The sequence below is a fragment of the Oncorhynchus keta genome, chromosome 12 (assembly GCF_023373465.1).
Source record: "Oncorhynchus keta strain PuntledgeMale-10-30-2019 chromosome 12, Oket_V2, whole genome shotgun sequence".
NCBI classification, from domain to species: domain Eukaryota; kingdom Metazoa; phylum Chordata; class Actinopteri; order Salmoniformes; family Salmonidae; genus Oncorhynchus; species Oncorhynchus keta.
In genome coordinates this window covers 18,728,549-18,749,550 of record NC_068432.1, presented here as the reverse complement: position 1 = coordinate 18,749,550, position 21,002 = coordinate 18,728,549, and the positions used below count along the sequence as shown (strand labels likewise).

General features: G+C 45.6%; 1 protein-coding gene across 1 annotated transcript; it reads right to left on the bottom strand.

Moving 5' to 3' along the window:
- Positions 1 to 259: 259 nt before the first annotated feature.
- LOC118391063 (frizzled-9-like) lies at positions 260 to 3,155 on the bottom strand. The gene has a single exon (XM_035782045.2). It carries the CDS (start codon positions 2,559 to 2,561, stop codon positions 807 to 809), a length of 1,755 nt encoding a protein of 584 aa, XP_035637938.1. The 5' UTR covers positions 2,562 to 3,155; the 3' UTR covers positions 260 to 806.
- Between the last annotated feature and the right edge of the window lie 17,847 nt (positions 3,156 to 21,002).

Here is a 21,002-nt window from a genome sequence, read left to right as displayed (position 1 = left end):
AAGAAACCAAAATGAATACTTTTAAAAATGTCACCGAAACTAATGATGTCCATTTAATTTATACAATATATTCTTGCATCAAGTTAATGACGACTGTCAATTTGAAGAGGCGCTGTAGCAAAATGTTTCAGACACAAATTAATATTTTCTTAAACCAAAAAATAGTTAAGGCTAATGTAAGATGTCTTTGCTTATGTTAATAACCACTACACTTAATTTGACATGCATTGTAAAGTAATCAATAGTGTAAAGTCATCAGTGAAAATATATAAATATGTTTTATTAATGTCCATTGTTTTGAAAAATATGCATTTGCAAAGGCACTTATACATCTCAACAGGCCCTATATTCATAACTCATAACTCTTTAGTACATGTGCTTTTATGTACAATATACAAAACCTTAGGAAACACCATGAAGAACTTGCAATTAAATACACAACACAATAAATACATTTACATGGAGAGAACACTAAACCAAATGTTGATACATCCATGCAAGTTCTATTTTGCATTCATGTTCAGTTGGTTAACCAGAAACAGCCTAACTCTATGGCATACAATACAAGAAATGTTTCCTTTGGAAGCATATCCGATTCTGCATGTGCACCGAACTGTGTGGTTTAACTGAAAGCAATGTGGATCATCTATTTCCAAAACGAAAGCACAACCACTGTTACGTTCAGGTATTGCTACTAATCGAGCATTAGATGCAAACCAACCTGAGCTTTTCAAATGATCATATAACAAAATAGCATCCTTTGGCATTGTCAATACAAGACACTGTGAGAAGTGTCACTTGAAATGTTAGACGTGTGTGGGGCTCTCTAGGTAAGAGTCTGTTTTGGCCATGTGGAGCACCACGGCTGGAGACTTGTAGTGACAGTGGGAGGTGCTGCAGCTGACGCTGCTACAAGGCTTCCTGCTAGTCCGCACCGACAGCTTCCTGTTGCACAGGCCCTGCCAGGTCTGCAGGGTCTTAGAACTCCAAACCCACACACCGCTGGTGATGCCCACCACCAGAGACATGAAGATCTTCAGCATGAACACTGCCATGGTGGGCACTGACTCCTCCAGGGAGCAGTCCTCATGCCGGCGCCCGGGGAACGACACACACTTGTTCTCCAGCGCCTGGAACTTCCAGTACCCCATGTTGAGCCTCTCGTAGAAGTAGCAGATGATGACGCAGGTGGCGGGCACCGTGTACAGGATGGAGAACACACCGATCTTCACCATTAGTTTCTCCAGCTTCTCTGTGTTGGTGCCGCCCGTCTTCATTATCTTTCGGATGTGGAAGAGGGCCACGAAGCCCGTGAGGATGAAAGAGGTGCCAATGACCAGGTAGCAGGACAGAGGGATGAGCACGAAGCCGGTCAGTGCATTAATGTCCATGCTGCCCACATAACACAGCCCCGTCAGCTCGTCCCCTGCCACCTTCCTCATAGTTAGGATGACGATGGTCTTCATGGCTGGGATGCCCCAGGCGGCCATGTGGAAATAGCTGCTGTGGGCCTCGATGGCCTCGTGGCCCCACTTCTTGCCAGCAGCCAGGAACCAGGTGAGTGTGAGGATGACCCACCAGATAGATGAAGCCATACCAAAGTAGTAGAGGATGAGGAAGACGATGGTGCAGCCCGTAGACTCCAGCCCCTCCTGGATGATGTAGAGCTCGCCATTCTCCCGGTCGCAGGCTATGTTCTCGGCCCCGGCCACCGAGCGGATGACGAAGGCCACCGAATAGACGTTGTAACACATGGAGAGGAAGATGATGGGCCGCTCCGGGTACTGGAAGCGCTGCGGGTCCAGCAGGAAGGTGAGGACAGTGAAGGCGGTGGAGATGAAGCAGAGTGTGGACCACACCGCCATCCAGATGAAGGCAAAGTCCTTGTCCTGCCGCGACCAGAACACGTCCACCACCGAGGAGCAGCGCGGGGCACACGACTGGCTCTTCTCCACATACTGGAACTTCTCTGGGTTCTCGCAGGAGACCAGGCTGTTGCCCGAGCGCCCGCTGGTACCCGGGCCGGGCTGCCTGGGTCTGGGGGGCACCGGTAGCATGCCCTCCCCCTTCTTGGTCTCCTGCTTGGTGTCATTCTCAGGCGCCTCCATGCACAGCGAGTTGGGGTTGTTTTTAGTGGGCAGCTTGGAGCAGTCCAGTGAGTCAGGCCAGCCGAAACTGAATTTCTCCATGATGGGAGAGCACTTCTGCCTGGCCTGCTCACACATTGGTCGGCAGGCAGGGATGGTGGTGGACACTTTGTCAGTGCACATGGGGACGTAGAGGGAGCAGAGGAAAAAGCGCAGGTGCACGTCACAGCCGTATTCCACTAGAGGGGCAAACTCATTCAGTTTGACGCTGGCCTCTGCTTGGCTTTCGTATTTCATGAAGTTGGGCATTCTTGTCATATTGTAGCCAATGCCCTGGCACATGGGAATGGTGATGGGTTCACATTTTGCAGGTCTGCCCCTCTCTATATCATATGCTCCGATTTCCAAACTGGATGCAGCAATAACAAGTTGGCACCAGAGTAAAATGGCAATCCTCAAATGAAAAATATACATGTTGATATCAGGAAAGTTAATATATCACAAACTACTTATTGTTTTAGAATAGAAAAGTAAAATAGAAAGGAACAGGTATTGTAACAATTCCAGACGGATGAGATGGTGCCAAAAATGTTTCCATTTCCCCACTGTCAATTCTGATGAAGCATATGTTAGTTCCAAGGTGAGTTCATTTAATACCCGACCATATGGCTCTCCTATGGTCAAAATTGCACACCTTCGCAAAACGTCTCGTTTTCCCTGAAAACAGTATCTGAATTAGTTCCAAATCCAGTCGGATATGTTAAAGCACGATACGCTTCACATGTTTAGCAAAGTGACGGCAACATGCTGTGAACGTTCGAATGGTAAACAATTAGTCTGTATATCATCGATATCACGCATATTAAAATCTCAAGCCAGGCAGTTTCGTTGAACCGTAATAAAGTCCTTATTTCCCGAAATTATTTTAAGTTGATATGCTGTTCAAAATCACATTTTAGTAGGCTCCTGTTTGTAACCACACCAGTGCACCACACGCGGGGATACTGGGTCGTTTAAAAATACTCAAGCCGTCTAGCTCTGTCTGTCTTCTTCTCCCTCCATCGCTTGAGTGCATTAACATTCTCTGTGCTCTGCTCTCTGCCTCTTCAATAAAGGGGCGGGAGTTGGATGACGAACTTGCTTCGCCCCGCCTTAACTCATTCTCAAATGTATTTTTCTTACAGAGGTAAAATGTATTTATATTGGATATTCGGTTCTCTAGTCAATAGCTATTAAACCAAGCATGCCAACCATGACTGTGAAGATGATATATTTTGAATCAGGGGAGGATGGAGAACAATCCACACTTTTGTTTGTCAAGTCACATAGTATTAGATTTTTTTTAAATTGAACCTTTATTTAACTAAGCAAGTCAGTTAACTTAAGAACAAATTATTATTTACAATGACGGCCTAACCCGGACGACACTTGCCCAATTGTGCGCCGCCCTATGGGACTTACAATCACGGACGGATGTGATACAGCCTGGAATCGAACCAGGGACTGTAGTGATGCCTCTTGCACTAAGATGCAGTGCCTTAGACCGCTGCACATTTCATTTGAGAAAGTAAGAGATGCGATGGCAATAAAGCACAAAATGTTTACATATTCATACAAAAGAGCTCTTATGCTACAGTTAGGTTAACTAAAGGCATTAAGGAATGACTAGTGGAAGCCAGACTCTTCCCGGTCTTCTACTTATATTTATTTATTTGACCTTTATTTAACTAGGCAAGTCATTTAAGAACAAATTATTTTTACAATGAGGACCTACCCCGGCCAAACACGGATGATGCTGGGCCAATTGTGCGCCGCCCTATGTGACTCCCAAACACGGCCGGATGTGATACAGCCTGTCTGCAATGCACCATGGATAGATGCTGTGTGGATAGTGACCACTAGATGGGAACAATAGCCTATCAGGCCTTCCATAATATTGTCACTGCTCAGTAATTGAGTTACACACCATATAAAATTAGTGTTATATTAGATATTCGGACGGATATTAGTTCCTTTCGGCTCAATAGCTATTGTACCAAGCATGCCTTGACAGTGAAAATTGTATATTCTGAATCAGGTTGGATGGAGAACAATCCATGGTGTTTTTTGTTTCTTGAAATATAATCAAATGTTGTTGTCAGTCAGAACTCCCTCATGTCTTTTCCTCCCTGAGGCTTACAGCAGGGGCGGACTGGGATAAAAATGAGTCCCTGGCATTTTAGCCACACCAGCCCACATCACCTCACGCATGCGCTGTTACCCATCCTAGTGGTGAATGAAAGAACACACATATATATATATATATTAGACAAAGAAGAAAATCACTGAATAAATGCCTTATAGATGACCATTGGCTTATACATACAGTTGAAGTCGGAAGTTTACATACACCTTAGCCAAATACATTGAAACTCAGTTTTTCACAATAAGTATTCAGACCGCTTGACTTTTTCCACATTTTGTTACATTACAGCCTTATTCTTAAATGTATTACATCTACACACAATACCTTATAACGACAAAGCAAAAATAGGTTTTTAGAAATGTTAGCAAAAAATTATCATATTTACATAAAGTATTCAGACCCTTTACTCAGTACTTTGTTGAAGCACCTTTGGCAGCGATAACAGCCTCAAGTCTGCTTGGGTTTGACATTACAAGCTTGGCACACCTGTATCTGGGAAGTTTCTCCCATTCTCCTCTGCAGATCCTCTCAAGCTCTGTCAGGCTGGATGGAGAGCGTCGCTGCACCACTATTTTCAGGTCTCTGCAGAGATGTTCGATGGGGTTCAAGTCTGGGCTCTGGCTGTGCCACTCAAGAACATTCAGAGACTTGTCCCGAAGCCACTTCTCCGTTGTCTTGGTTGTGTGCTTAGGGTCGTTGACCTGTTGGAAGGTGAACCTTTGCCCAGTCTGAGGTCCTGAGGACTCCGGAGCAGGTTTTCATCGAGGATCTCTCTGTACTTTGCTCCGTTCATCTTTTCCTCCTTCCTGACTAGTCTCCCAGTCCCTGCCTCTGAAAATCCTCCCCACAGCATGATGCTGCCAACACCATGCTTCACCGTAGGGATGGTGCCAGATTTCCTCCAGACGTGACGCTTGGCATTCAGGCCAAATAGTTTAATCTTTGTTTCATCAGACCAGTGAATCTTGTTTCTCATGGTCTGAGAGTCCTTTAGGCAAACTCCAAGCGGGTTGCCATGTGCCTTTTACTGAGGTGTGGCTTCTGTCTGGAATGATGGAGGCCACTATCTTCTTGTGGACCTTCAATGCTGCAGAATTGTTTTGGTACTCTTCCCCAGATCTGTGCCTCGACACATTCTTGTCTTGGAGCACTGCGGGGAATTCCTTCGACCTCATAGCTTGGTTTTTGCTCTGACATGTACTGTCAATTATGGGACCTTATGTAAACAGATGTGTACCTTTCCAAATCATGTCCAATCAATTGAATTTACCATATGTGGACTCCAATCAAGTTGTAGAAACATCTCCGGTTCGGTTCCGGTTCGGTTGGAGCGAGCGGTCGCATTCGCACTTCGCTCTGCAGGTTGTATAACTTTTTCATTACATTTCATTATAGTACAACGGTTGATTTGTCTAATCTTAGCAATTCTTCTTAGCTAGCTACATAGCCGTCCTTGTATCAGAGATAATTGCATAATTATCGTATTTCGTCGCCCTAACGTAGCCTTCACTGCTATTCGCCCAGGAGCTGCTAACGCAGATTAGCATCACTGTAGTGCTATTCACTCAACTGTAGACTTGATTAGTTCAGTGTTAGCTAGCTACATAGCTGTCTTTGTTTCCAAGATAATTGTGTAGTTTAGTGTGTGTAGCCTTGGAGTGATTATCTTAATTCACTGAGGTTCGCTAGCCAGCTATTTGTCGTCCTTAACGTAGGAGACTCTGCTAGCTAGCCAACAGCTAACTGCTAACAGCTAGCCAACGTCTACTGTTTTGAATTCAACAACCCGGTCAGGTAGCTTCACATTTTCATTTCATTACAGTACAACGGTTTGATTTGTTTGATCGTAGCTAGCTACATAGCCGTCTTTGTCTCAAAGATAATTGTGTAGTCTAGACCGATTCCCTAGGTTAGCTAGCCAGCTATTGTCGTTCTTTTAACTCAACGTAACGTAAACAACACTGCTAGCTAGCCAGCTAGAATAGCAGCACTGTAGAATTATTACACTCAACGGAACGACTTGATTAGTGTAGTGTCAACAACGCAGCCACTGCCAGCTAGCCTACTTTAGCAGTACTGTATCATTTTAATCATTTTAGTCAATAAGATTCTTGCTACGTAAGCTTAACTTTCTGAACATTCGAGACGTGTAGTCCGCTTGTCATTCCAATTTCCTTGCATTAGCGTAGCCTTTTCTGTAGCCTGTCAACTATGTGTCTGTCTATCCCTGTTCTCTCCTCTGCACAGACCATACAAACGCTCCACACCGCGTGGCCGCGACCACCCTAACCTGGTGGTCCCAGCGCGTACGACCCACGTGGAGTTCCAGGTCTCTGGTAGCCTCTGGAACTGCCAATCTGCGGCCAACAAGGCAGAGTTCATCTCAGCCTATGCCTCCCTCCAGTCCCTTGACTTCTTGGCACTGACGGAAACATGGATCACCACAGATAACACTGCTACTCCTACTGCTCTCTCCTCGTCCGCCCACGTGTTCTCGCACACCCCGAGAGCTTCTGGTCAGCGGGTGGTGGCACCGGGATCCTCATCTCTCCCAAGTGGTCTTTCTCTCTTTCTCCCCTTACCCATCTGTCTATTGCCTCCTTTGAATTCCATGCTGTCACAGTTACCAGCCCTTTCAAGCTTAACATCCTTATCATTTATCGCCCTCCAGGTTCCCTAGGAGAGTTCATCAATGAGCTTGATGCCTTGATAAGCTCCTTTCCTGAGGACGGCTCACCTCTCACAGTTCTGGGCGACTTTAACCTCCCCACGTCTACCTTTGACTCATTCCTCTCTGCCTCCTTCTTTCCACTCCTCTCCTCTTTTGACCTCACCCTCTCACCCTCCCCCTACTCACAAGGCAGGCAATACGCTTGACCTCATCTTTACTAGATGCTGTTCTTCCACTAACCTCATTGCAACTCCCCTCCAAGTCTCCGACCACTACCTTGTATCCTTTTCCCTCTCGCTCTCATCCAACACTTCCCACACTGCCCCTACTCGGATGGTATCGCGCCGTCCCAACCTTCGCTCTCTCTCCCCCGCCTATCTTCTCTTCCCTCTGCTCAAACTTTCTCCAACCTATCTCCTGATTCTGCCTCCTCAACCCTCCTCTCCTCCCTTACTGCATCCTTTGACTCCCTATGTCCCCTATCCTCCAGGCCGGCTCGGTCCTCCCCTCCCGCTCCGTGGCTCGACGACTCATTGCGAGCTCACAGAACAGGGCTCCGGGCAGCCGAGCGGAAATGGAGGAAAACTCGTCTCCCTGCGGATCTGGCATCCTTTCACTCCCTCCTCTCTACATTTTCCTCCTCTGTCTCTGCTGCTAAAGCCACTTTCTACCATTCTAAATTCCAAGCATCTGCCTCTAACCCTAGGAAGCTCTTTGCCACCTTCTCCTCCCTCCTGAATCCCCCCCCCCCCCTCCTCCCTCTCTGCAGATGACTTCGTCAACCATTTTGAAAAGAAGGTCGATGACATCCGATCCTCGTTTGCTAAGTCAAACGACACCGCTGGTTCTGCTCACACTGCCCTACCCTATGCTCTGACCTCTTTCTCCCCTCTCTCTCCAGATGAAATCTCGCGTCTTGTGACGGCCGGCCGCCCAACAACCTGCCCGCTTGACCCTATCCCCTCCTCTCTTCTCCAGACCATTTCCGGAGACCTTCTCCCTTACCTCACCTCGCTCATCAACTCATCCCTGACTGGCTTCCCTCCCGTCTTCAAGAGAGCGAGAGTTGCACCCCCTTCTGAAAAAACCTACACTCGATCCCTCCGATGTCAACAACTACAGACCAGTATCCCTTCTCTCTTTTCTCTCCAAAACTCTTGAGCGTGCCGTCCTTGGCCAGCTCTACCGCTATCTCTCTCAGAATGACCTTCTTGATCCAAATCAGTCAGGTTTCAAGACTAGTCATTCAACTGAGACTGCTCTTCTCTGTATCAACTGCTAAAGCTAACTCTCTCTCCTCTGCTCTCATCCTTCTAGACCTATCGGCTGCCTTCGATACTGTGAACCAAGATCCTCCTCTCCACCCTCTCCGAGTTGGGCATCTCCGGCGCGGCCCACGCTTGGTTGCGTCCTACCTGACAGGTCGCTTAGGTGGCGTGGCGAGAATCTGTCTCCTCACCTCACCACTGGTGTCCCCCAGGGCTCTGTTCTAGGCCCTCTCTTATTCTCGCTATACACCAAGTCACTTGGCTCTGTCATAACCTCACATGGTCTCTCCTATCATTGCTATGCAGACGACACACAATTAATCTTCTCCTTTCCCCCTTCTGATGACCAGGTGGCGAATCGCATCTCTGCATGTCTGGCAGACATATCAGTGTGGATGACGGATCACCACCTCAAGCTGAACCTCAGCAAGACGGAGCTCCTCTTCCTCCCGGGAAGGACTGCCCGTTCCATGATCTCGCCATCACGGTTGACAACTCCATTGTGTCCTCCTCCCAGAGCGCTAAGAACCTTGGCGTGATCCTGGACAACACCCTGACGTTCTCAACTAACATCAAGGTTCATGCTCTACAACATCCGCAGGTACGACCCTGCCTCACACAGGAAGCGGCGCAGGTCCTAATCCAGGCACTTGTCATCTCCCGTCTTGATTACTGCAACTGCTGTTGGCTGGGCTCCCTGCCTGTGCCATTAAACCCTACAACTCATCCAGAACGCCGCAGCCCGTCTGGTGTTCAACCTTCCCAAGTTCTCTCACGTCACCCCGCTCCTCCGCTCTCTCCACTGGCTTCCAGTTGAAGCTCGCATCCGCTAAAGACCATGGTGCTCGCCTACGGAGCTGTGAGGGGAACGGCACCTCAGTACCTCCAGGCTCTGATCAGGCCCTACACCCAAACAAGGGCACTGCGTTCATCCACCTCTGGCCTGCTCGCCTCCCTACCACTGGGAGGAGTACAGTTCCCGCCTCAGCCCAGTCAAAACTGTTCGCTGCTCTGGCCCCCAATGGTGGAACAAACTCCCTCACGACGCCAGGACAGCGGAGTCAATCACCACCTTCCGGAGACACCTGAAACCCCACCTCTTCAAGGAATACCTAGGATAGGGTAAGTAATCCTTCTCACCCCCTTCTCCCCCCAACAAGATTTAGATGCAAGTGGCTGTTCCACTGGTTGTCATAAGGTGTATGCACCAATTTGTAAGTCGCTCTGGATAAGAGCGTCTGCTAAATGACTTAAATGTAATGTAAAAATGTAAATCTCAAGGATAAATAATGGAAACAGGATGCACCTGAGCTCAATTTTGAGTCTCATAGTAAAGGGTCTGAATACTTATGTAAATAGCTATTAATTTATTTATTTGTTTAACCTGTTTTCACTTTGTCAATATGGGGTAGTGTGTGTAGATTGATGAGGGATAAAAAAATAAAAAATTGACCAGGCAAGCCAGTTAAGAACAAATTATTATTTACAATGACGGCCAAGGAAGTGGGTTAACTGCCTTGTTCAGGGGCAAAACAACAATTTTTTCATCTTGTCAGCTTGGGGATTCGATCTAACAACCTTTTGGTTACTGGCCCAACACTCTAACCACTAGGCAAGGCAAGGGGTCTGAAAACTTTCCAAATGCACTGTATATGTGTTAGAAAAGCTAATCTAACGACTTGTTAGGCTACATTGCAAGTAGCCTGGTGTCCCAATGTTCCCCTGAATCCCCCCCTTCCCTAATTAGCCTACTATACAGCCAAATATAAGGCCTAACTGGCAGCAGTAGGCTATATGATCTGTGTCAGTGTGCATGAGTGTCTTTCTCTGTTTTCAGATCAGCAGCTGATCTATCATTTCTCAGATGCAGACATAGCACTTGGACCAGCAGAACCATAATTTTTAACAAATAAGTTGATCAATTTCACACATTTAGTAACGTAGGCCTCAAGAGCCCTTGTTTTTGTCTCTAACTTCTCGGCACCACGTTTCTATTCTGACTGATACAAAAACAGGCCCATGGGCCCTGGCCGTGTCATATATACACTGCTCCAAAAAATAAACGGAACACTTAAACAACACAATGTAACTCCAAGTCAATCACACTTCTGTGAAATCAAACTGTCCACTTAGGAAGCAACAGTGATTGACAATACATTTCACATGCTGTTGTACAAATGGAATATACAACAGGTGGAAATTATAGGCATTTAGCAAGACACCTCCAATAAAGGAGTGGTTCTGCAGGTGGGACCACAGACCACTTCTCAGTTCCTATGCTTCCTGGCTGATGTTTTGGTCACTTTTGAATGCTGGCGGTGCTTTCACTCTAGTGGTAGCATGAGACGGAGTCTACAACCCACACAACTGGCTCAGGTAGTGCAGCTCATCCAGGATGGCACATCAATGCGAGATGTGGCAAGAAGGTTTGCTGTGTCTGTCAGCGTAGTGTCCAGAGCATGGAGGCGCTAACAAGAGACAGGCCAGTACATCAGGAGACGTGGAGGAGGCCGTAGGAGGGCAACAACCCAGTAGCAGGACCGCTACCTCCGCCTTTGTGCAAGGAGGAGCAGGAGGAGCACTGCCAGAGCCCTGCAAAATGACCTTCAGCAGGCCACAAATGTGCATGTGTCGGCTCAAACGGTCAGAAACAGACTCCATGAGGGTGGTATGAGGGCCCGACGTCCACAGGTGGGGATTGTGCTTACAGCCCAACACCGTGCAGGATGTTTGGCATTTGCCAGAGAACACAAAGATTGGCAAATTAGCCACTGGCGCCCTATGCTCTTCACAGATGAAAGCAGGTTAACACTGAGCACATGTGACAGACGTGACAGTCTGGAGACGCCGTGGAGAACGTTCTGCTGCCTGCAACATCCTCCAGCATGACCGGTTTGGCGGTGGGTCAGTCATGGTGTGGGGTGGCATTTCTTTGGGGGGGCGCACAGCCCTCCATGTGCTCGCCAGAGGTAGCCTGACTGCCATTAGGTACCGAGATGAGATCCTCAGACCCCTTGTGAGACCATATGCTGGTGCGGTTGGCCCTGGGTTCCTCCTAATGCAAGACAATGCTAGACAATGTGGCTGGAGTGTGTCAGCAGTTCCTGCAAGAGGAAGGCATTGATGCTATGGACTGGCCCGCCCATTCCCCAGACCTGAATCCAATTGAGCACATCTGGGACATCATGTCTCGCTCCATCCACCAACGCCACGTTGCATTACAGACTGTCCAGTAGTTGGCGGATGCTTTAGTCCAGGTCTGGGAGGAGATCCCTCAGGAAACCGCCGCCTCATCAGGAGCATGCCCAGGTGTTGTAGGGAGGTCATACAGGCATGTGGAGGCCACACACACTACTGAGCCTCATTTTGACTTGTTTTAAGGACATTACATCAAAGATGGATCAGCCTGTAGTGTGGTTTTCCACTTTAATTTTGAGTGTGACTCCAAATCCAGACCTCCATGGGTTGATAAATTTGATTTCCATTGATCATTTTTGTGTGATTTTGTTGTCAGCACATTCAACTATATATATATATATGTGTGTAAAGAAAAAAGTATTTAATAAGAATATTTCATTCATTCAGATCTAGGATGTGTTATTTTAGTGTTCCCTTTATTTTTTTGAGCAGTGTATATATATCTATATATATATTTTTTTACAGATTATTAATTTTTAATTTCGACCAGCTCGCCACAATAAAAGATCATTCAGGCCTTTTAATCAAGTTGATAAACACTCCAAACAGCCTACACGATGCTCGGATGCGACCGCATGGTCCTGAAGCATACCGTTGCCTCATTTTGTATCACATTCCAATGACAAAACTGGTGGGGTCAAAAATGCTATTTCAGAATGTGGGGGGGACATGTCCCCAGTGAAAGTTGCGCCCCTGTGAAACCTTTCCCTCTATCTCCGGGCCAAGGCCTAAACGAGGCCGGGTACCTCTATTAGGCTAACCCATATTGATTCCCTTCTTGGCCAAACTGTGGGTCGGATGGGTGACGAAAGCGGCACCTGCTTCCCAGAGCCCATCCCCCAGCTCCATTGTCATGCTAAGCAGGCTTGCATAGGAGAGTGCACTCTGAGTGCCAGAGCGAGACTCCCCAAAAACTGCCCGGTTCCAGAAGGCCCTTAGGGAAGGAAGCAGGCCCACTTGTCACGTTCCCACAGATTACGGGGTCATGTTCCCCCCTCTTGTTTTTTTCCCCCGAAATGGGATTCTTTTTGGCGGCTGTTTTTGTTTTGGCTGAGAGCTGTTTAAGCAGCGCTTTCAACGTCCTCCGCAAATCTCCTTCAGCCTTCCATGAAAGGTGCTATTCTTTGCGGTCGATGAATGAGTACAAAATAAAGGGAAACCGCAGCTACAAGGGCAATCAGTCAATGATACAATTGCAGGCATCAGGATGGGGAAGAGCTTTTCCACGAACTTCACCATTAGCTAACTTATTTAAACTAACAGGCTGCTGCACTGACACAAAGGGAGTGTGTGTGTGTTTCAGAGGAATAATCTACCATGCTCGTCAGTGGCAGATAATGATTACGTAGTTTAAAATAAGCTTGGGTTATATATGCAGAGAACGCAAAATAAATGTTTGATGTGATGCTAGAGCCAGACACTATGTATTCATCTCTGATCCATACTTATCCAATTACAAAACCTAATCATTTTCTACAGTAATGTTGGCCCACTCACTCAATGCTCCGATTTACATACTTTAATATTATGGGTATATTTTTCAGTTTTGGAGCTGCAAAATATCCTGTCCTAAGACATACAGAAATATTGATGTGGTATAGTCAAAATCAAATCACATTTTATTGGTCACATACACATGGTTTGCAGATGTTAATGCAAGTGTAGCGAAATGCTTGTGCTTCTAGTTCCAACCGTGCAGTAATATCTAACAAGTAATCTAACAATTCCCTAACAACTACCTAATACACACACATCTAAAGGGGTGAATGAGAATATGTACATATAAATAAATATATGGATGAGCGATGGCCGAGCGGCAAAGGCAAGGTGCAATAGATGGTATAAAATACAGTATATACATGTGATATGAGTAATGTAAGATATGTAAACGTTATTAAAGTGGCGTTATTTAAAGTGGCATTGTTTAAAGTGACTAGTGATCCAATTATTAAAGTGTCCAGTGATTGGATCTCAATGTGGGCAGCAGCCTCTGAGTAAGTGATCGCTGTTAAACAGTCTGATGGCCTTGAGATAGAAGCTGTTTTTCAATCTCTCCGTCCCAGCTTTGATGTACCTGTACTGACCTTGTCTTCTGGATGATAGCGGTGTGAACAGGCAGTAGCTCGGTGGTTGTTGTCCTTGATGATCTTTTTGGCCTTCCTGTGACATCGGGTGCTTTTAGGTGTCATGGGGGGCAGGTAGTTTTACCCCGGTGTTGCGTTGTGCAGACCGCACCACCCTCTGGAGAGCCTTGCGGATGAGGGCGGTGCAGTTACCGTACCTGTGATAGGCTGTGATACAGCCCGACAGGATGGTCTCAATTGCGCATCTGTAAAAGTTTGTCAGGGTTTCGTGATTACTGCTATCATTCTTATGGTGAAGTGTTACAATTGGTATGTTTGCCTATATGATTGTGGTTGAGTTAAGTAATATGATACGCAGAATCCATACATAAGTGAGGATTCTTTATTTTTATAATGTCCAAATGCAATGTTACATGACATGCTTAATTTATACTGATCAAAAATATAAACGCAACATGCAACAATTTCAAAGATTTGACTGAGTTAGAGTTCCTATAAGGAAATCAGTGAATTGAAGTCATTAGGCCATAATTTATGGATTTCACATGACTGGAAATACAGATATGCATCTGTTGGTCAGAAAACCAATCAGTATCTTTTGTGACTGACCACTATTTGCCTCATGCAGCGCGACACACCTCCTTTGCATAGAGTTGATCAGGCTGTTGATTGTGGCATGTGGAATATTGTCCCACTCCTCTTCAATGGCTGTGCGAAGTTGCTGGATATTGGCGGGAACTGGAACATGCTGTCATACACGTTGATCCAGAGCATCCCAAACATGCTCAATTGGTGACATGTCTTGTGAGTATGCAGGCCAAGGAAGCACTGGGACATTTGCCGCTTCCAGGAATTGTGTACAGATCCTTGCAACATGGGGCCGTGCATTATCATGCTGAAAAATGAGGTTATGGTGGTGGATGAATGGCATGACAATGGGTCCAAGTATCTTGTCATGGTATCTCTGTGCATTCAAATTGCCATCGATGAAATGCAATTGTGTTCATTGTCCGTAGCGTATGCCTGCCCATACCATAACCCCACTTCCACCATGGGGCACTCTATTCATAACGTTGACATCAGCAAACCACTCGCCCACACAACGCCATCTGCAGTTGTGATGCCAGTTGGACGTACTGCCAAATTCTCTAAAATCATGTTGGAGATGGTTTATGGTAGATAAATTAACATTAAATTATCCGGCAACAGCTCTGGTGGACATTCCTGCAGTCAGCATGCCAATTGCACGCTCCCTCAAAACATGAAACATCTGTGGCATTGTGTTGTTTGACAAAACTGCACATTTTAGAGTGACCTTTTATTGTCCCCAGCACAAGGTGCACTTATGTAATGACAATTCTGTTTAATCAGCTTCGTCATAGGCCACACCTGTCAGATGGATGGAATATCTTCTGTAGCTCAGTTGGTAGAGCATGGCGCTTGTAACGCCAGGGTAGTGGGTTCGATTCCCGGGACCACCCATACGTAGAATGTATGCACACAAGTCGCTTTGGATAAAAGCGTCTGCTAAATGGCATATATTATTATTATTATATTATTAATATCTTGGCAAAGGAAAAATGCTCACTAGCATGGACGTAACAAATTTGAACACAAATTTTAAGCTTTTTGTGCATATGGAACATTTCTGGGATTTTTTTATTTCAGCTCATGAAACATGGGACCAACACTTTACATGTTGAGTTTATATTTTTGTTCAGTGCAAATGAAATAATTCCTACATCTACACTTCATAAACCCAGTGTCGGAAGAAGAAAAAACCTGAGGAGTGGCAGTTGGCACCATAACTTTTTTTTAAGGCTTGAGAAATGTGACAATCTATCTAATCGGTCAACACCCATGGTAGCCACTTGGATTTCAAGGGTTAATCCCTTCACCATCCCGTTACCTATCTGCCAGCTGTCATACACTAACGCTAAAACACAAGTGTACTCACAAAGAACCTGCTGTCTAGTCGTACAAGATAGGTAATTGGTCAGATTCATGAGGTTGAGGGACATGAGAACAGTGTACTATTCTATACCAAAGCTTGGTGCAACAAGGCTATATTGTTGTATGAGAGATTATGGGTACATACATGAATATGAATTAAGAGTTCCAAGAGTAGACCAGTCATTTAACTGATTTCAGTGAAATTAAACTACTTGGTTGGAGATTCAAAGCCAGCATTGCACAATTAGCCCTGACCACATTTTGTCCAGGTTTCACAAGATTAAGGTTTCGCACAGTTATTTTTATTTTTTTACTAAAGCAGGGACATACGGGAAATCTTTGGCATTGGCTAATTAATCTGTTCAGAACCCCTCCTATTTAGGAAGGCCAGTCCACCCAACAGAGACCACGTTTCAACAAGGCAGTTCCCATCTTGGCTCAGAAAACTCAATACCGGTATTCTTACTTTATATTTTTACAAGGTGTCTCCAGACAGACCTGCCTTTTACAACATTTGTGGTGTCTTTCCCCTGCTCCTTGTTTTCATTAAGAGCGAGTTTGTGTAGCGTCTCGCGCAAACCCTTCGCACATAAGTCATCGATTTCCCTAATGAGTGACAGGCAACAAAAGCGTCCAATTCTTTAGCTTGCCAAAACACACCTGCCTTCTCAATCAGACTTGGTGTGGCACCACAGTGACCTGCATGGCTTTAGGGGGCAGATGGATTAGAGAGAGGGTGACTCGTGAATGTGCCCATTTCAACCACAGGCCAGGACGACATGGTGCTTGTGGTCTTCTGCTGGCCTCTGCCCTGGAACAGAGCCATTCTGGCAGTGACCGCATGCGTTTTGGCCTCCTCAGAACTATGAGCAGAATGCAGAATGCCAAGGAAAGCAAATACATTGAGGAATTTAAACAGAAATGGGCTGAAGGAGTCTGGATGCAGCAGACTCCATAAAATAGTCCCCGTCTTGTTACTGGAGAAATCAGACTTGCGAGGGAAAAATCTTAAAATGTGATATCAGCACAGTGTGGAATATACAGCCTTTCTCTTCTTCTGCTTTGTTACAAGCACAGTTGGGGGTCTCTACTCTTGGTTTAGAGAAGCCCAGCTTTCTAAGCAAACACACACTCAGTCTCATCGCCTACCGGGACCTGAGGGATGGAAACGCACAAGTCTATGTAGCAGTCAGCCAGACAGTGGGGAGGTTTGGGAGGAGAGAAAAAGAGAGGAGGCAAAGAGGGCACAAGGCAGCACTGAGTGCATAGTGAAGATGCCTGGCAGTCTTTGGAGACGCTCCCATGGGTTAGCCCCCCGCGCTCTTCCTTTTTGGCCGGGAGGAGAAACATGTTCCCAGATAGTACATGCTCCACAGGGAAGCCGTGTTCATTGACTTGGGGCATGGTGACTCTGACCTTTCAGAGTCAACAAGTGCTCAGCATATGTGGGAACTCCTTCAAGATTGTTGGAAAAGCATTCCAGGTGAAGCTGGTTGAGAGAATGTCAAGAGTGTGCAAAGCTGTCATCAAGGCAAAGGGTGGCTACTTTGCAGAATATCAAATATCAAATATATTTGGATTTGTTTAAGACTTTTTTGGTTACTACATGATTCCATATGTGTTATTTCATAGTTTTGATTTCTTCACTATTATTCTACAATGTAGAAAATAGTTTGAAAAAATTAAGAAAAACCCTTGAATGATTAGGTGTGTCCAAACTTTTGAATGGCACTGTATGCCTACAAGAAGTTATTGTTTACTCTTAGGCCTACTTGTAAGCACTCGTGAGGTATTTAGAGCTACAGTTTGTCACCTGGTTCAGACAGTCCATAAACTGTAGCTTTAAAGACATCACAAGTGCTTACAAGTAGGCCTAACAGTAAACAAGAACATCCCAGTAACAGATCAATTATATGAATACTGTAGCCCTTGCAGCTTATATTAAGAGTACACATCTTAGTTATGGGGAGCTCTGCAGCCATTGATGACTATGTCTAGCATCGTCTTGAGAGGCAAAAGACCTGACATGGGCCTAGAAAGGGCGAGTGCTCAAAAAGCAATAATCCAGCAAGCGTGTCCGTCGTTAAATCCCCCCCCCACACCCACTGTCAGAACCATAAATAGCTGACAAATCGGTCCAATTAATGGGAAAATACCTAGAGTGGGTGCCTCCGCCTCGCCCGTCACCGCCTCTGGGGCCGTCTCTTTACTCAAAGGCAGTGTCTTCACAGGACACACACACACACGTCTCTCATGCCTGAACAGACAGCAGATATTTATATCACAGTCATGGGAATACATTTAGAGCCTGGCCTGTCGACTCCATAGAGGGGCTACAGATACTGGACATGTGAGCTGTAAGCTCTGGAGTGGTGTGTACACGGCAACATGTTCTTGAGAATAACCTGAAAGAAATTAAACTGTGTAGATCAGCTGACTGAGAATGCCCGTGCAAGTTCACCGAACAGAGATTATAATTATCATCACATCTAAAGAGTAACCTTGTCTATAATAATCAACAATAAGCCACTTCCCAACATCAATGTTGAGACGATCGGTAAACCAGAGCTGTAAACTCCTTACTCCTAAATTGATATTATGCACTAGTCCCATTGTGTTCTTCAGCTTGCGCCCAGCGGGGGATAAAGACGAGAGCAGATGTGAAAACAGGGGCTGTGGTGACAGGGGGGCTATATTCGCCCCAGCTGAAGGAAAGAGAAGCCTGACAGTACGGCAGCTATCTTTTACTGGCATATTATAATACATTGCCCTCCTTCTCCATCCCTCTCCCTCCCCCTCTGCTCTGGCTCCCCTGTTTTCTCCCCTCAAATCCCCTCCTAACCTCATCACCCCGCTCCCCAGCTTGGGTTACCAGCAAAGCAGGCACGCCAAACAAGTCCTATTAATACAGTGTGGACGGACAGAGGGGTCAGATGGCATCTCCGTGGCTGGCAGTGTGGCTAGGCCAAGGCGTGGCAGGCAGCAGGGCCCACTGAGGGGGTGGATGGTGACGGGGGACAGATATGTCACTGAGGCCAGGCTAAGTACAGGCCCGTCGCACAGTCACTGGGATCTGACATTTATGACAGAGAGAGGGGTAACTGGGTAGATACCTAGACTCTCACAAAGAGGGGAGAGACATATACAATATAGAGAGTCCATACTCCAATATCAACTCAATCTCAAAATGTTGTCCAAGCTAACAGTCATTCAAATTAAAAGGCTAAACATAAATACATCTAAAGTCAGAAGTCATTCAAACTCGTTTTTCAACCACTCCACAAATTTCTTGTTAACAAACTATAGTTTTGGCATGTGCATGACACATGTAATTTTTCCAACAATTGTTTACAGACAGAATATTTCACTTATAATTCACTGTATCACAATTTCAGTGAGTCAGAAGTTTACATACATTAAGTTCAGCTTGGAAAATTACAGAAAATTATGTCATGGCTTAAGAAGCTTCTGATAGGCTAATTGACATCATTTGAGTCAATTGGAGGTGTACCTGTGGATGCATTTCAAGGCCTACCTTCAAACTCAGTGCCTCGTTGCTTGACATCATAGGAAAATCAAAAGAAATCAGCCAAGATCTCAGAAAACAATTGCAGACCTCCACAAGTCTGGTTCATCCTTGGTAGCAATTTCCAAACACCTGAAGGTACCACATCCATTCGTACAAACAATAGTACGCAAGTATAAACACCATGGGGCCACGCAGCCGTCATACCGCTCAGGAAGTAGACGCACGCGTTCGGTCTCCTAGAGATGAACGTACTTTGGTGCGAAAAGTGCAAATCAATCACAGAACAACAGCAAAGGACCTTGTGAAGATGCTGGATGAAACCGGTACGAAAGTATTTATATCCACAGTCAAACGAGTCCTATATCGAAATAATCCGAATGGCCGCTCAGCAAGGAAGAAGCCACTGCTCCAAAATCACCATAAAAAAGCCAGACTACACATGGGACAAAGATCGTACTTTTTGGAGAAATGTCCTGTGGTCTGATGAAACAAAAATAGAACTCTTTGGCCATAATGACCATCATTATGTTTGGAGGAAAAAGGGGAGGCTTGCAAGCCGAAGAACACCATCCCAACCGTGAAGCACAGGGGTGGCAGCATCATGTTGTGGGGATGCTTGGCTGCAGGAGGGACTGGTGCACTTCACAAAAGATGGCATGAGGGAGGAAAATTATGTGGATATATTGAAGCAACATCTCAAGACATCCGTCAGGAAGTTAAAGCTTGGTTGCAAATGGGTCTTCCAAATGGACAATGACCCCAAGCATACTTCCAAAGTTGTGGCAAAATGGCTTAAGGACAACAAAGTCAAGGTATTGGAGTGGCCATCATAAAGCCCTGACCTCAATCCTATAGAAAATTTGTGGGCAGAACTGAAAAATCATGTGCGAGCAAAGAGGTTTACAAACATGACTCAGTTACACCAGCTCTGTCAGGAGGAATGGGCCAAAATTCACCCAACTTATTGTGGGGAGCTTGTGGAAAGCTACCAGAAACGTTAAACCCAAGTTAAACAATTTAAAGGTAATGCTACCAAATACTAATTGAGTGTGTGTAAACTTCTGACCCAAATAAATAATTCTCTCTACTATTATTCCTGACATTTCACATTCTTAAAATAAAGTGGTGATCCTAACTGACCTAAGACAGGGACTTTTTTACTAAGATTACATGTCAGGAATGGTCAAAAACGGAGTTTAAATGTATTTCTGTGTCTGTGTTCCTTGTTGAAATAAAGGTATAATAATAATAACTTGGCTAAGGTGTATGTAAACCTCCAACTTCAACTGTAAGTGTACATTGATATTTTCAACTGAAAAAATTGTGAGAGGCAAAAATCAAACTCAACCTATCAATTCTAACACTTTCAAATAACGGGGTGAATGTTTTATCTTACCTACCTACACATAGAACGACTGATGGACACACATGCACACACTGTACAACGCAGACAAGAGTACAGCAGAACCAGTGGCGGTCACCAGTAGTTTCCCACTCCTACTACAGTACTCCTCTCAATGATGTCTTTGACTTGAGTCTCGGCACAATCCCCCCTGCTCTCATGGTGTTTACCTTGGAGCTGAAGGCTCCAACACACTGCTCCAGGTTCCCAATGTCCTGTCACTCAAACAAGTATTTCTCTCCCCCACCTCCTCTCTCATTTTCCATACCCTTTTCTCCATTCCTAAACGCTCTGTCCATTCTTCTCACCATCCTTCCTCTCCTAATGCGCTGTTCCCCCCTGTTCCCCCTCTACCGGTGCTCTTGCATAAACACCGGGCCCTCGCTTGCAGAAACCTTTGATTCTTCTCCTCCGTGTTGGAAAGAGGTGGAAGAACGAGAAAAATAAACTTATGGCCATTTTTTGCATGGGACTGTGGGGCCATACAATGTCACCCCTTGTTCCTGGGAATTGTTGCCATACTTTCTGTAGAATTATGAAGTGGTGGGATGGAGTCTACATGGCCTAAACCTATATAATGTTAACAGTATAATTGTTTTGCTTCTCATTTGTTTTAGAGCGAGAC